Genomic DNA, 14451 nt, shown 5'->3' with positions numbered 1-14451 from the left:
CCATCCTGCTTTTCTTTCCAAGAGGAGTTTATGATCCCAATATCACATAGTAGCTGACCATACACAAAAACACCTTCACATACTCCAATCTTTTCTTACGATTTGATGTTTAGCTGGTTTGCCAAACAAACAACAGGTTTGAGATATCTATCAGGGTCTGAAGACAAAGACTAGGCTACTTGTGAAATGCCACCCACAGTTTTCATTCATACCTCCTTAGCACCTCATTCTCACCAAATTACACATTGTACACAATACACATCTTATTTTGACAGATCCCACTGTCTCCGATTCTTTTTACTTTCTGTCTCCTCTTTTCTGAAAGTTTTTTCTTTTCTTTTCTTGTTTACTCTTTTAAATTCTATTCTTGTTATATTTACCTTTTCTTTTCTTTTTTCTTGTTCACTTTCTTCTGGCACGATTCTTTCTTTCATAATTCTCCCAAAATTCATTAGGCAGCCTCTACATGTACATGTATGTGCACATGTATATGCAGGCCTACATTATGGAGCTATCTGTGTCTTATAGCTCCATGGACTATTCTTTTTTTTTAATATGAAACTTTCTCTTTAAAGCAATGTTTAGCTTGGCGGCCCTACTTCTACAAATTAATAGTACCGTATATTGTTCAAGGGAATTTTTAACTTTGAACATTTTTAAATCTAATCTAATAAAATCTAGAAACTGCATTTTTTTTTTACAACGATGACGTTTTGAATAACAGTAGCATCAGACATAACAGTCCAGTATAAATTAATACAAAGAGCTATAACCTGACCACAAAATTCTTTTCAAATGATTTTTATTGTGCTCTGTAGACCTAGTGCTGTTTTGAAGAAAAAAAATCACTGTTTTTTCTGTTTTGGTCCAATGGTCAACTAATGGGTCAAAATGGTGCCAGATGGACAGTCCAAACAATACATGTAGGCCCTACATATACACTGTAGGCCCAGACTATTATCACAAACATTATCAAGATGTGCATATGAGTTAAACTACAGTATTAGGCCTATAGGCCTACACTGTATACCTATTATGAGCGGGAATTCCGCAATGGTTTTATTTTTGTTAAATTCAAAAGTCCAATATTGCCTAACATTTCTAGTAGAAATAGTAGCAAATCAAAATCATAATCCACTGTATTATATGCCCAACATCGATACCAAAAACCTTTGATCCTTTTTTAAGTCTAGGAAAGAAGGCTATAATAAAGAAGTCTATGTGTGCACAGCACTTGTACTCTAGGCTGAAAATAATATGAGAAAAAATAATTAAGACAAAGTACAACTACATGTAGGAGTGGGCTATAAATTGGTGATTTTTGGTTTTACTGTGGCAACAGTTTTTTTGTGTTCCTGTTACCTTATCTCAACATGAAATGACAATATTTTTTTGTCTCGGGTCCGAGAAAAAAGTGTGCCGGGCCAAAATCCAAAATGGCCGCCAAATCCCCCCAAAATCACATTTTCGGCCACAACTTTTTTATTTGATGGTCTTTTTCTCTGGTTTTGGTGTCTATTCATATGTTTTTGGGGGGCAGGCAATTTGTTTTTCCTAAGATTAGTACTTCTAAATAATTATTTGTAGAGTTATAAGGTGATTTTACTTAAATTTACCAATTTTTAAAGCCCTTTTTTCAGCTAAAAAGTAGGTTTCATTGTCATGTGGTTCTTGGATATTATACGATACCAGTTGAACAGTAGCAGGCAGCTTATATAGCTATATTGTTTTTATTCCTCTTAATTTGGGTTTATGGATATTTGCGAAATATATCTTATCAAATAAAAGAAAATGTAATTTATCCATAGGGGCTATACGGTATACAATGCACTGTACATACTACACTGCGTGCATCCATGCCTTGACCACCATAGCCCCTTGTCGAGGCCCTGGCGGCTGCTTCCCGAGCGAAGCGAGGGATTCCCTAATTCGCAAAGCGAATTAGGCCTGGCGCGAGCCAGGGCTTCTTGACATCTGAACTGAATTATATATTCATGAGCAACGTCTTCCTAATGAATATACATGAGTCATGATATTACCGGTCACCGAGTAAACCAATGAAATGTCAGAGCTGTTTCGTTTTGGGTTCAGAATACTATATAGTATAGTAGTACATTATTCTGCAGGGGATTCATTTAATTGCGGGGCACTAAAGGGGATATAACCAGCAAAATGCTACAAGTAGTGGTACTACTACTACTACTACTACTACTACTACTGGCCGTAACAGACCCATCACCGCCCCAAAACTTCCCGGGAGATACTGCTCAGCCGCTGGTCAGACTCGAGTCAACTCCCAGCAACTCCACCCCAGCTTCCCTCACTGCACTGCACAGCGGAGATCGATAATCGACGCCCCGGTTCGACCGGTGGAATCGCATGAAATATTACATTTTTTCCATATCCTGTGGGTAGATTTACAAAGACATCTCGTCCTTTCAGTGCAGAGTTAATTTCATCGACTTGCAAATCCTTAAATTGGTCAATATTCAGCATTTTAGAGTCATATTCAGCGCTCTTTGATATTTCGTCGTCACTCTTCGTCAAGAATCCAAGGGTCGCCATTCAAGATGAGCTCATGAATATTTAATATGACGTCATAGCAGCTCACGCTCTCATTGGATGATTTTCACCGACCAGTTTTTGGTCGGTGAATTGGTAAAAACAATAAAAAACAAAAGAAAGTCGGTGAAATTCGGGTCAGATGTCAAGAGGCCCTGTCTCGCGGCGCTCTGCTTCGCTCTCTCCCTTGCTTTGCCATGTTCGCTCGGAAAGCAGCCGACAGGGCCTCGACAAGAGGCTATGACCACCATGGCATATGACAAGTGAAGTCCTGTATATAGTGTCATAGAAAAGAAATAGGTTTCAAAGGTTTAGAATTAGATTGTGAATTTGATTGCTTGTCAGCTGATGTACAGTACATGATGAAACCAGCAATGTAAATTGCACATAAATATCACATATAATGTACATGTATATCACATTTTTAGCCATGTATCTTCTTCATTTGGAGGCTTTTTTTTACCTGGTTGTGTTGTCTATTAAACTGGCCTATGTTTATGGGGTCAGGTAACTATCATGGTAACGCTGATCAACAGCCAATCAGAATCAAGGATTCCATGCAAGTTACCATTAAGTGAACATAATGGTAAATGTTTTATGCAACGGGGCCCAGAATAGCTACAGTGTAAATGCCATGTGGGGTTAATTACCTCTCTCTGCCCCCTGAATTAGCATATTTGACAAAACATGTCCTCAATTTCTGAGACAAAACATATCTTCAATTTCTGAGGCATCTAATTCTAAACCTGAGAGCTCATTTCTATGACACTATAGTTTATACAGGCCTTGTTATCTGTCATGGTAGCTAATGCATTAATATGCAGTGCAGTATGTATGTACAGTACATTGTACATGTATACTGTATAACCCCAATGGATAATTGACATTTTTTAATTTAATTTAAGATATTTCACAAATATCCGTAAAACCCAAAGTAGAGGAATAAAAGCAATATAGCTCGTACCATCTAATATCCCAGAACCCCAGGATGATAAAACCTACTTTTTGGCTGAAAAAAGGCAACAAAAATGGGAAAATTTGATTTGATTTATTTTATTTCCACATTTCAAAACAAAAACAAAGTATATACAAGTATAATAAAAAAAACATAAATCATTATAAAATATCAACTGTACTGTGAAAATTATATCTATATATACATTTTCTTTAATTACTGAACCCTGATATATATATAGAAATGTGGGAGACCTCCATCTTAAGCTTGGAGCTTGAAAGTGATGGAGGCCTCGAAAGGAAAGGGGATAGAAAACCAGAGAAAAAGACCACCAAATAAAGAAATTGTGGCCAAAGCTGTGATTTTGGGGGGTTTTGGCGGCCATTTTGGATTTTGGCCCGGCACACTTTTTTCTCGGACCCGAGACAAAAAATATTGTCATTTCATGTTGAGATACATTACAAGGAATAAAAAAAAACTGTTGTCATATTGAAATTACAAAAAAAAGTATTTTTGACCCATGTATAGCCCACTCCTACAACATTGAAAATTATATCAAAATCGCACATGGAATAACAAAGAACTATGACATTTGAAACATTTTGATTATTTTGCGAAACAGTTCTACGCATGGCTTCATTTGAGCAAATCTGATGATGTAATAAAATTAAATACAGAAGAGTGGATATGACATCATATATCACATGAAATTTTGCTTTTTCATTCAATTTTTCCTCAAAAAAACTATAAAAAGAAATTGGAATGACAACTGATTTAATGCATTATAAACATTGCTGCAACTTTAATATAGACATACCATATACAGTTACATGTACACACATGTATGAAAATATATAATTATGATTTTATATAATAAAATAAGAAAAAAAAATTGGGATGTTGTGTGACATCAACAGCCCACCTAATGAATATTCATGATGATGTGCATACTATGCATACTGTTTTCAAAAGATATTGCTCAACTTTAAAATTCAATAAACTTCATTATTTGTTTATTATATTTTTTTTCATCTATTTTTTTGCTCAGTGAATTTTACTGATTTTTTTGTATAATTTACTTTCAGCCCCAGAGTCCCCAAAAGCAAAAATAAAATGAATAGCAGTGGTTCCTCATATTATTGTTGGATAAATCCACTGGCATCATACTTATTTTCACAAGAATGTGATCTTTTTTTACAAAAAAATTGTTAAAATTACTTACATGTAAGTGACTAAAAACCATCATTTTAATAACCAGATATCAATTCTTCAAATGATATTGATAATTTGGGAGGGTTTATACAGTTGCAGTAAGGCAAGCTCTTTGACATAATCGTCACAGAACAAGTGATTTAAAACCACATAAAACTAATATAGATTTTAGATTATTTTTCGCAGAATAATTTACAAAATTATTGTAAGTACAAATGATATAAAAATACATGTACATAGAAAAACATGAGAAAATAGGAAATAATAAGAAACCAGAAATTAAGTTCTTGCAAATTGGACAATGATAATTACATGTATCTACAATAATGACGATGATGATGACAGGCCAGGCCTTATATTCCGATATCATTATTAAGAGTAAAGCAGGTTTCTACACAAATATAAAAAAATTAAAACATCAATTGCATAAAAAATCTCCAAGACCAATGAGATAGACATCGAGGCTATATGTTAGGGCATCCATGGTCATAGACCAAAAGCTTCGGTCTCTGTTATGTTGGTTGTTCAGCTGAACTCCGTTGGCTTCACTCACCAAATACAGAGACCGAAGTTCTAGCGCGATCTGTACAGGGGACTCAATGGCCATATGTTTATGTGTATTAAGTTCGGATAAAACAGGGCAGTGAAGTTGCGTGACAGCCGAGGTAAGTCACTGTTTTTGTTCCTTTTAACTTGATTTTCCCCGTTTTTTTGCAATTAATGCCAAGAGGGAATAGTAATTTGCATTTCGGTCGCGTTAATTTTCAAATGTTTGATTCATTAAAGACAAAAATTGAAGAGCCCCGACGGGGGGATTTTGCATTTTGCATAGTCCCCTAATGGTGGCTGCACGATAGCGAGCCGTCTGTGTATGAGGAGAAATTAAAAAAATTAATTTTTTTTTAAAAACTCCTCGAAACAGACGGCTGCCAGCTGTCTACCATGGTCAAAGCCTGTGATAGATTAATTTAGGGCCTGTAATGATCATCAAGTTAATTTTGATTTTGATGATGGTGACCACCTTATCAAAATGATGTTGTTGATGATGATGGTGATGATGATGATGATAATGATGATGATGAAGATGATGATGAAGATGATGATGATGATGATGATGATGATGATGAAGATGACTGCCGTGGTGGTGATGGTGATGACATTGACATGATGATTTTGATGCTGATAATGAGGATGATAATACTAGTGACCGATGAAAATGATGAAAATACTGATGGTTATGATGGTTATGATGATGATAATGATAATGACATTAATGATTATGGTGATGATGATGACAACGATGACAATGGTGAAGTTTGTAGTAAAGTAATGCTGATGGTGGTAATTAGTTTAATCAAAGAGGAGATTGTGAGGGTTGTGGTGCTGAAAGTGGGGGGGGGGGTGTTAATCCAAAAACACAAAGACAAGTGCAATAATGCAGTGGGTCAGTGGCCATCATCAATGGTGCTCAATATCCAAAATTATTTCTAGAGAGGGAAAAAAGGGAACTATATTCACTAATTGTACATTACAAGCGAATGAGTATCCATTCATCTATCACATCAAGTTAGGCCAAATATAAATGGTTATCAAAGCCAATCGTCTTCATGACTCTCATGAGTAGGCCTACCAATGACTAGTAGAATCTACAGTATTGCTTTTAGAATCAAATCTACATGTACATAGAATATTTAGTTATGCACTTGTTGTGACCAAATAAATAAAAATATGAATGTTAAACTTAAAATAACTAGTAAAATGACAATTACCCATGTCAAATACATGTAGGAAAACCAATCCCTATTTTCATCACAAATAATTCAAGGCATATAGGCCTAGCCTATCAATGGCTATGTCTACATTTATGTCATCATGCATGCATTGGCGGTATTTTGTAAAATACATGTAACTATACCCGTATTATTACCAGTCCTGCTGTTATTATTGTTTTGGTAAGAAGCCGAATATATGAGAAAATTTAATCTTTCAGAAAGGCAAATTTGAAGAGAAGATTAAACTTTGGAAAAAATGGATTTATTTTGGATTAAAATGCCATATGATTATTATAACGTTTGCTTTAATGATCTATCTCTAAGATACCATATCAAATTTGTCAACACGTCAATTTACAGCAGTGCGCTATCTTCAGCATCAGATTTTTCACGTTCATGAGTTTACGGAGGTGCTGCATTTCGTCACCTTTTATGTCCAAATTTCAGCAATGTTTATTTGTGTCCCGTCATAGAAGTAAGTTTCGTAGATTAATCAGATAATAGGGGAGATAATGTGTTGATTATATAATTATGTTAAGAAAGTCAAAGAGAGTTATTGACGAAAAACAGACGTAAAAATTCATTATAAATGTACACGTGAAAAGAGGTTGAAGTTAGAAGACAGTTTTTGGCTCAAAAGGCTCATGTGAAATCTGATCACAATTTTCTGAAATGCACATGACTGAAATTTGTGTTATAAAGTAAAAGTTTCAAGATGTCTAAAATATGAATATTTAATTAATGAAAAGCTTCAGTTGAAAGCTTTGTTTAGTTTTTTGGAAGCAACTGGTTATGTTGGAAAATGTGAATATAAACATTTCCAAGAAGTTTAGTTCGGTTTGGATTCATAATCTAAGCAAAAGCATGAAAATACAAGACTTCTTTTTTAGTGAGAATGAAGAGACAAAATATCTGAGTTATTTTCATATTACAAAGATTATATTGTATTTTAAAGCATATCTATGCTTAAGACAAGTTGCTCATTGTGAGGTGAAAGTGCATAAATATAGATCTATACAAAAGGATACAAAACCATGTTCATGAGTCTGATACATGAACATTTGGTGAATTCATGAAGTGTATTTTGAAGAGGTAGAAATAAGTTTCTGGCAAAACTAGTTTTGGTTCATGAATAATTGCATGTGCATTTAATTTAGAGAAAACCAGTTTTAAAAGCTATTAGGGATTTGTTTCGGCATAGTTGGACTCAACTATGCGTTGTTGGCGCCCTGCCAAAATTGGGCATTGATTTTTTATGCCTTTTATATAAGGAGTGATTTTGATAGAAAATAATATTGTCTGCTACATTCAGACTTTCAATTGGTTTATATTAGTCTTAATCCATGCTTTTACTATAAACAATGAAAGTCAATCTTGGTCAGAATATTTAGTAATACTTTGATGGACAAATGTAAATGCATCAAGACCAGGTTACACAAGATATTCATATTTAAGTGCATGTTTTAATTCAGGATGAGATGACTCAAAATATGCTGTTTTGTTTTATCATTTCAGATTGAATAAAATCTACAAATCTACTGTAGAAATATCTCAATTCCATGGTTCACATCTCGGCTTGTTCTGTACTATCCATAAATTCAATTTCTCCGCATACTCCGGGAATAGTACAAGAAGGACAAGATGGCTGAAAGAGCAGGCGAACTGAAGGTGAAGCGGAGGTCGGCAAAGGGGAAGTTCACAAGGACTTTGAATCAAGTTACGGCCCTGATGGACAGTGAAAGATCCAGCATAGAGGTTGATGAGGGCTTTCAGGAATGTCAGAAATGCTACAAGGATCTGGAAGAGAAGCATGACGTATACTGTGAGCTTCTTGATGATTCGGCATATGAATCAGAGCAGGCATGGATAGAAGATTGCATGAATAACTTCATGCAAGTGAAAGCGAAGGTTTGTGACTACCTCGAAAACAATAGCATTGGAAATATCAGCTCTGGAGGAAGGTGCAGGTTGAAAAACCTAAGTTACCCAGGTTTTCAGGAGATATTAGAGAATATCAGACTTTTAAGTCCGACTTCAAGCATCTCATCGAAACCAGATATGCCGAAAGGGATTGCATAACAATTATGCGTACTAGCCTGCAAGGGAAACCACTGGAAATAATTCAAGGGATAGGAACCGACTATCAAGCAGCGTGGGAGCAACTTGATATCATGTACGGTGATCCGAGGAATCTAGCCGATGCTATCATATCTGACATCACAAAGTTCAAGAACTTGAAGGACGGTGAGGATGCAAGGTTCATCGAGTTTGCCGGATTAGTTAGGAGGAGTTACAACACTCTGAAACAGATAAATAAGGAAGAGGATATGAACAATTCTCATATGTTGGCGTTGATAGAACGGAAGCTTACAAATGAAGATCGTAAGATTTGGTTACGTCTACAGAGGTCACCCACTTTAAAGGGCTTGATGGACTGGATGAGCGAGGAACTACAGACTCGCATTCGGGCGACTGCATCCATTCGAGAAGGAAGGTCAGATAACAGGACCAAGCAAGGTGCATCCATACACCAAGTTATGAACCAAGACAAAGGCAATGATGTGGTTCGTAAGCAGGACTTTAAGTGTTGGCACTGTAAATCCAATGATCACTGGATTGATAAGTGTCAAATGATTATCAGAATGAGCCAACCAGAAAGGTACGACTTGATGAAGGCGAACAGAGCGTGCTTTAGCTGTCTGAAGCGGGCCAGCAAGGAACACCGCATGACCACATGTAGACGAAGAAGGAAGTGCGACCAATGCCCCTCATATCATCATCCTTTGCTGCATTCAACAATCGAAAAAAGGGAGTCTACAGTGGACGTGGCAAGTATCGGATCAAGTGAGACTCTGTTACCAATACTGTCAGTCAAGGTTCGAGGTACGAAGGGAGCGGTCATTGGTAACTGTTTGTTGGACTCTGGGTCTCAAGTGACACTCATCAGGACGGAGATTGCAAAGACGCTTAATCTCGAGGGTGATCCAATCCAAGTCGTGATCACAAAAGTTGGCGGAGATAGAGAGACTGCTGATTCCAAGTTATATCGGGTTAAGCTTGAGTCTTTGGATACCCATAAAGTCATTGTGGTACAAGCTATCGGACTAGATGTCATCAACGATAACATCACAGGTGTTAATGTTAGAGAGTTAGCAAGGATTTTCCATCTTGACAAACTCTACAGAGGTTCTGGACCAATTGATCTACTCATCGGTGCCGACTATGCAAAACTTCATCTTGGGAATGGAAAGCCAAGAGAGAGAGGACATCTAGTTGCTAAGCGAACGCCACTAGGCTGGGTGGTGTTTGGTGGTAAACCAGGTCAGAAGGGTGGAAACGTACTCAATGTACAAGTAATCAGGAATCCCATTGATCTGCAGGATTTTTGGACGACAGAATCTATGGGAGTGGCCTGTCCAGATAAAGAGGTAGATGAACAGAAGTTTATCATCAAGGCTTGTCAGAAGAAAGGACGACAGTGGCTGGTTCCATATCCATGGCAGAGAAACCCAAAGGAACTGCCAGACAACAAGGTACTGGTGGAAAAAATGCTCTGTGCTACAGAGAAAAGGTTGCTGAAGGATGCCGAGCATGCCAAAGCCTATGATAATCAAATTAAGGAAATGGTACAGATGGGTTTCGCAAGGAAAATGACAATTGAGGAAATGGAGTCGTATGAAGGCCCTGTGCATTATATTCCTCATCATGCAGTGTTGCGACCGGAAAAGAAGAGCACACCGATAAGAATTGTCTTCAATTCCTCTTCAGTGTATGCTGGCAAGTGTCTCAACGACTTCTGGATGAAAGGCCCTGACCTCTTAAATAACTTGTTTGGAGTCATCCTACGTTTCCGGGAGAGGTCAGTAGCAGTTTGTGCAGATATCTCAAAAATGTACCACAGGGTGCTGATACCCGAGTCTGATCAGCACGTACACAGGTTTTTGTGGAGAGATTTGCAAGTGAACAGAAAGCCTGATACGTATGTGATGCAAGTCGTGACGTTTGGAGATAAGCCGGCTCCAGCAATGGCGCAGACAGCACTGAGACTCACTGCAGAAGAAGGCCGTGCTCAGTCTCCAGAGGCTGCAGATGTATTGAAAAGAGATACATACATGGATGACATCTGCACATCTACAGATTCGATAGAGCAAGCTAAAACCTTAACCAAGGACATTGACATGATTCTTGCTGATGGTGGGTTTAAGGTGAAAGGCTGGACTTCCAACATACAGCTAAAAGGTCCAGAGGCAAACGAAATGGAGAAAACTATGATGGAAAGTCTAGCAGAGGAGAAGGTGCTAGGAGTCTTCTGGGATAGAGAGAAGGATGAGTTCTCTTACAGAGTTAAAGTTGACAAGTTCATAGATAAGAGACTAACCAAGAGAATCATCCTCAGTCAGGTTGCCCGAATCTTCGATCCGATTGGCTATACAGCACCGTTTGTCATCCGGGCAAAAATTGGACTACAGCAACTATGGGAAAATGGCTATGACTGGGATGCAGTTCTTCCAGATGAATGTCAAATGGAATGGAAAAGATTCTTTCAAGAAATGGAAGAGCTCAAGGAGGTAACATTTGAAAGATGTCTGACTCCGAAAGAGGCAGTGGGTAAGCCGCTGCTCTGTATCTTCAGTGATGCTTCGATGCATGCCTTTGGAGCGTGTGCATACCTGAGGTGGGAAATGGATGGTGGAGGCTACATGACTAGATTTGTGGCAGCAAAATCACGAGTGGCACCACTCAAGCCACTAACAGTTCCACGCCTTGAGCTTCAGGCTGCAGTTCTTGCGAGTAGGTTATATAAGACGATATTGGAGGAGCTGAGGATTGAAATTGAGGATGTCATTTTAATGACAGACAGTACGATCGCCCTCTCGTGGATTAGAGGTAGGGCAAAAACCTTCAAGACGTTTGTTGCAACAAGAGTGGGAGAAATCCAGACCAGTACAGACCCCAGCAAATGGAGACACATCTCTGGAGAAAGCAACATAGCAGATGTGTTATCAAGAGGACTGAAGGCAAGTGAGCTGGTGGGGTCATGGCAACGGGGTCCAGACTTTCTTCAAAAGTCAGCATCTGATTGGCCCGACGAAGTCAAGGTTCGTGAGGACCTTCCTGATGTTGAGAAGGAGAGGCGTAACGAGAAGACAGTTCTAAATGTGTCTCAGAGTCATCATCTGATTGATTACGAGAGGTTCTCTAACTGGAGGAAACTGGTCAGAGTAGCAGCATTGGTGATAAAGTTTGTAAAGAAACTCAAGGCCAGACGGCAGAATCAGGAAAAAGAGACCAGTATAGAGATTACGCCCACAGAACTAGATGACGGAGAAAAGTACATCATCAGAGATGTACAAAATGGCATGGAGTCTCGGATCAAGAAAGGAGAGCTGAAGTCTTTGAGTCCATTCATTGATGACTACGGTATCATACGGGTTGGAGGCAGGATAGATAAAGCGATTACGTCATTTGAGCAGAAGCATCCTGCCCTGCTACCATATGGACATCATGTTTCAAGACTGATTACTCGTCATGTACATGAGACGAGTCACAGTGGAGTAGCTGCAACCATGGCAAAGATAAGACTGAAATACTGGATTCTTCATGGTCACAAACTTGCCAAGACAGTTAAGTATAGATGTACCAAGTGCAGAGTGTTTCAGCACAAGACAGAGACCCAACAGATGTCAGACCTACCAAAAGAGAGATTGGCCCCAAGTACACCACCATTCCACTTCACTTCATGTGATTATTTCGGGCCGCTAACGGTGAAAGTGGGACGTAACAAGACATCAAAATATTATGGGGTGATATTCACCTGCTTGAACACACGTGCTGTTCATCTGGAACTGGCAGTGGATTGTAGTACGATGGAATTCATTCAGGTGCTAAGACGTTTCTTCTCTATCAGAGGACAACCAACGATGATCATGAGCGACAATGGTACCCAGTTCATAGGTGCAGAACGAGAACTAAGGAAGATGACGGACGGAATGTCTGACAACGAGCTGAAGGACTTTTGTGCAGAGAGAGGCACTACATGGAAGTTTGTAACTCCTGGGGCACCACATCAAAACGGGTGCGCCGAATCTTTGGTCAAGAGCTGCAAGCATGCATTGAAAAGGGCGATAGGTGATCAAGTGTTGTCGCCTTTTGAACTGTATACATGCTTAGTGGAGGTATCGAATCTTGTCAACCAAAGACCTATCGGCCGACTTCCAACTGATCCAGACGATGGCAGCTATATCTCACCGAACGACATGCTTCTAGGACGAGCTTCGGGGAGCGTAGCGCAAGGCCCATTCTTGAAGACGCGAAATCCAAGACACAGAGTGGAACTGGTTCAGCGCATTGTATATTCTTTCTGGCAACGGTGGACAAGGGATGTCTTGCCACTGTTAGCTCCAAGAAGGAAGTGGAATGTTCATCGACGCAATGTCTGCGTTGGGGATGTAGTAATGCTTGCCGACATGAACTCTGTACGCAGCAAGTGGACAATCGCTCGCGTGATTGAAGTTTACCCAGGTGACGACGGTAAAGTGCGGAATGTGAAAGTAAAGACTATGAACTCTGAATATCGTCGTCCAGTAACCAAGTTAGCAGTAATCTACCCTGTTGAGGGATACGAAGATTAGTACATAAGGATTGTAAGTTTTGATACAATTTATCTGTAGCGCGAATTTTGCTGTTTTTTTTTTGTTTCAATTTGTAATGAGGACAACCCCCTCATTGGGTGGGGAGGATGTTTTGGTAAGAAGCCGAATATATGAGAAAATTTAATCTTTCAGAAAGGCAAATTTGAAGAGAAGATTAAACTTTGGAAAAAATGGATTTATTTTGGATTAAAATGCCATATGATTATTATAACGTTTGCTTTAATGATCTATCTCTAAGATACCATATCAAATTTGTCAACACGTCAATTTACAGCAGTGCGCTATCTTCAGCATCAGATTTTTCACGTTCATGAGTTTACGGAGGTGCTGCATTTCGTCACCTTTTATGTCCAAATTTCAGCAATGTTTATTTGTGTCCCGTCATAGAAGTAAGTTTCGTAGATTAATCAGATAATAGGGGAGATAATGTGTTGATTATATAATTATGTTAAGAAAGTCAAAGAGAGTTATTGACGAAAAACAGACGTAAAAATTCATTATAAATGTACACGTGAAAAGAGGTTGAAGTTAGAAGACAGTTTTTGGCTCAAAAGGCTCATGTGAAATCTGATCACAATTTTCTGAAATGCACATGACTGAAATTTGTGTTATAAAGTAAAAGTTTCAAGATGTCTAAAATATGAATATTTAATTAATGAAAAGCTTCAGTTGAAAGCTTTGTTTAGTTTTTTGGAAGCAACTGGTTATGTTGGAAAATGTGAATATAAACATTTCCAAGAAGTTTAGTTCGGTTTGGATTCATAATCTAAGCAAAAGCATGAAAATACAAGACTTCTTTTTTAGTGAGAATGAAGAGACAAAATATCTGAGTTATTTTCATATTACAAAGATTATATTGTATTTTAAAGCATATCTATTGTAGTAAATTTGCCATGTACCTGTATATGTATTAGTCTATGTATTGACCTATGTTCATGTATGTTAAGTCTGTGTGTGTGCTGTGTGCATGCGAGGAGCGTCCTGATTGGAGGAGCCTTTATATGCTCCTTCGCATGCTACGTGTACGTGCGTTGCACAGCACGTACACAAGCTGATATCATTCACAATATACTGATCACTCTAGATATGCTCCTGGTACTCCCTATACTAGTGAGGATTCCAAACATTTACATTCATCTTATACTCAATGTGAACCCAGATCAAACAGCAGGGTTCAGAGTACAAATAAACATGATTCTTATCCACAATCTTCCTGTCATACTTCTAATGATCATTCCAAAGATGATGCTTACATAGCAATGATGATGCACTGTATGGCTGTTCAAATGAAATCATT

General features: G+C 38.2%; 1 protein-coding gene across 1 annotated transcript; it reads left to right on the top strand.

The window, feature by feature from the left end:
* Positions 1-8585: 8585 nt before the first annotated feature.
* LOC135154982 (uncharacterized) lies at positions 8586-13133 on the top strand. Its single transcript, XM_064103242.1, has one exon. It carries the CDS (start codon positions 8586-8588, stop codon positions 13131-13133), a length of 4548 nt encoding a protein of 1515 aa, XP_063959312.1.
* The last annotated feature ends 1318 nt before the right edge of the window (positions 13134-14451 follow it).

Source organism: Lytechinus pictus, chromosome 8 (assembly GCF_037042905.1).
Source record: "Lytechinus pictus isolate F3 Inbred chromosome 8, Lp3.0, whole genome shotgun sequence".
Taxonomy (NCBI): Eukaryota; Metazoa; Echinodermata; class Echinoidea; order Temnopleuroida; family Toxopneustidae; genus Lytechinus; species Lytechinus pictus.
This window is presented reverse-complemented; position numbering and strand designations above follow the sequence as displayed.

Excerpts from the sequence above, each read along its gene's own strand:
- LOC135154982 (XM_064103242.1), top strand. The coding sequence starts at position 8,586 with ATGCGTACTAGCCTGCAAGGGAAACCACTGGAAATAATTCAAGGGATA.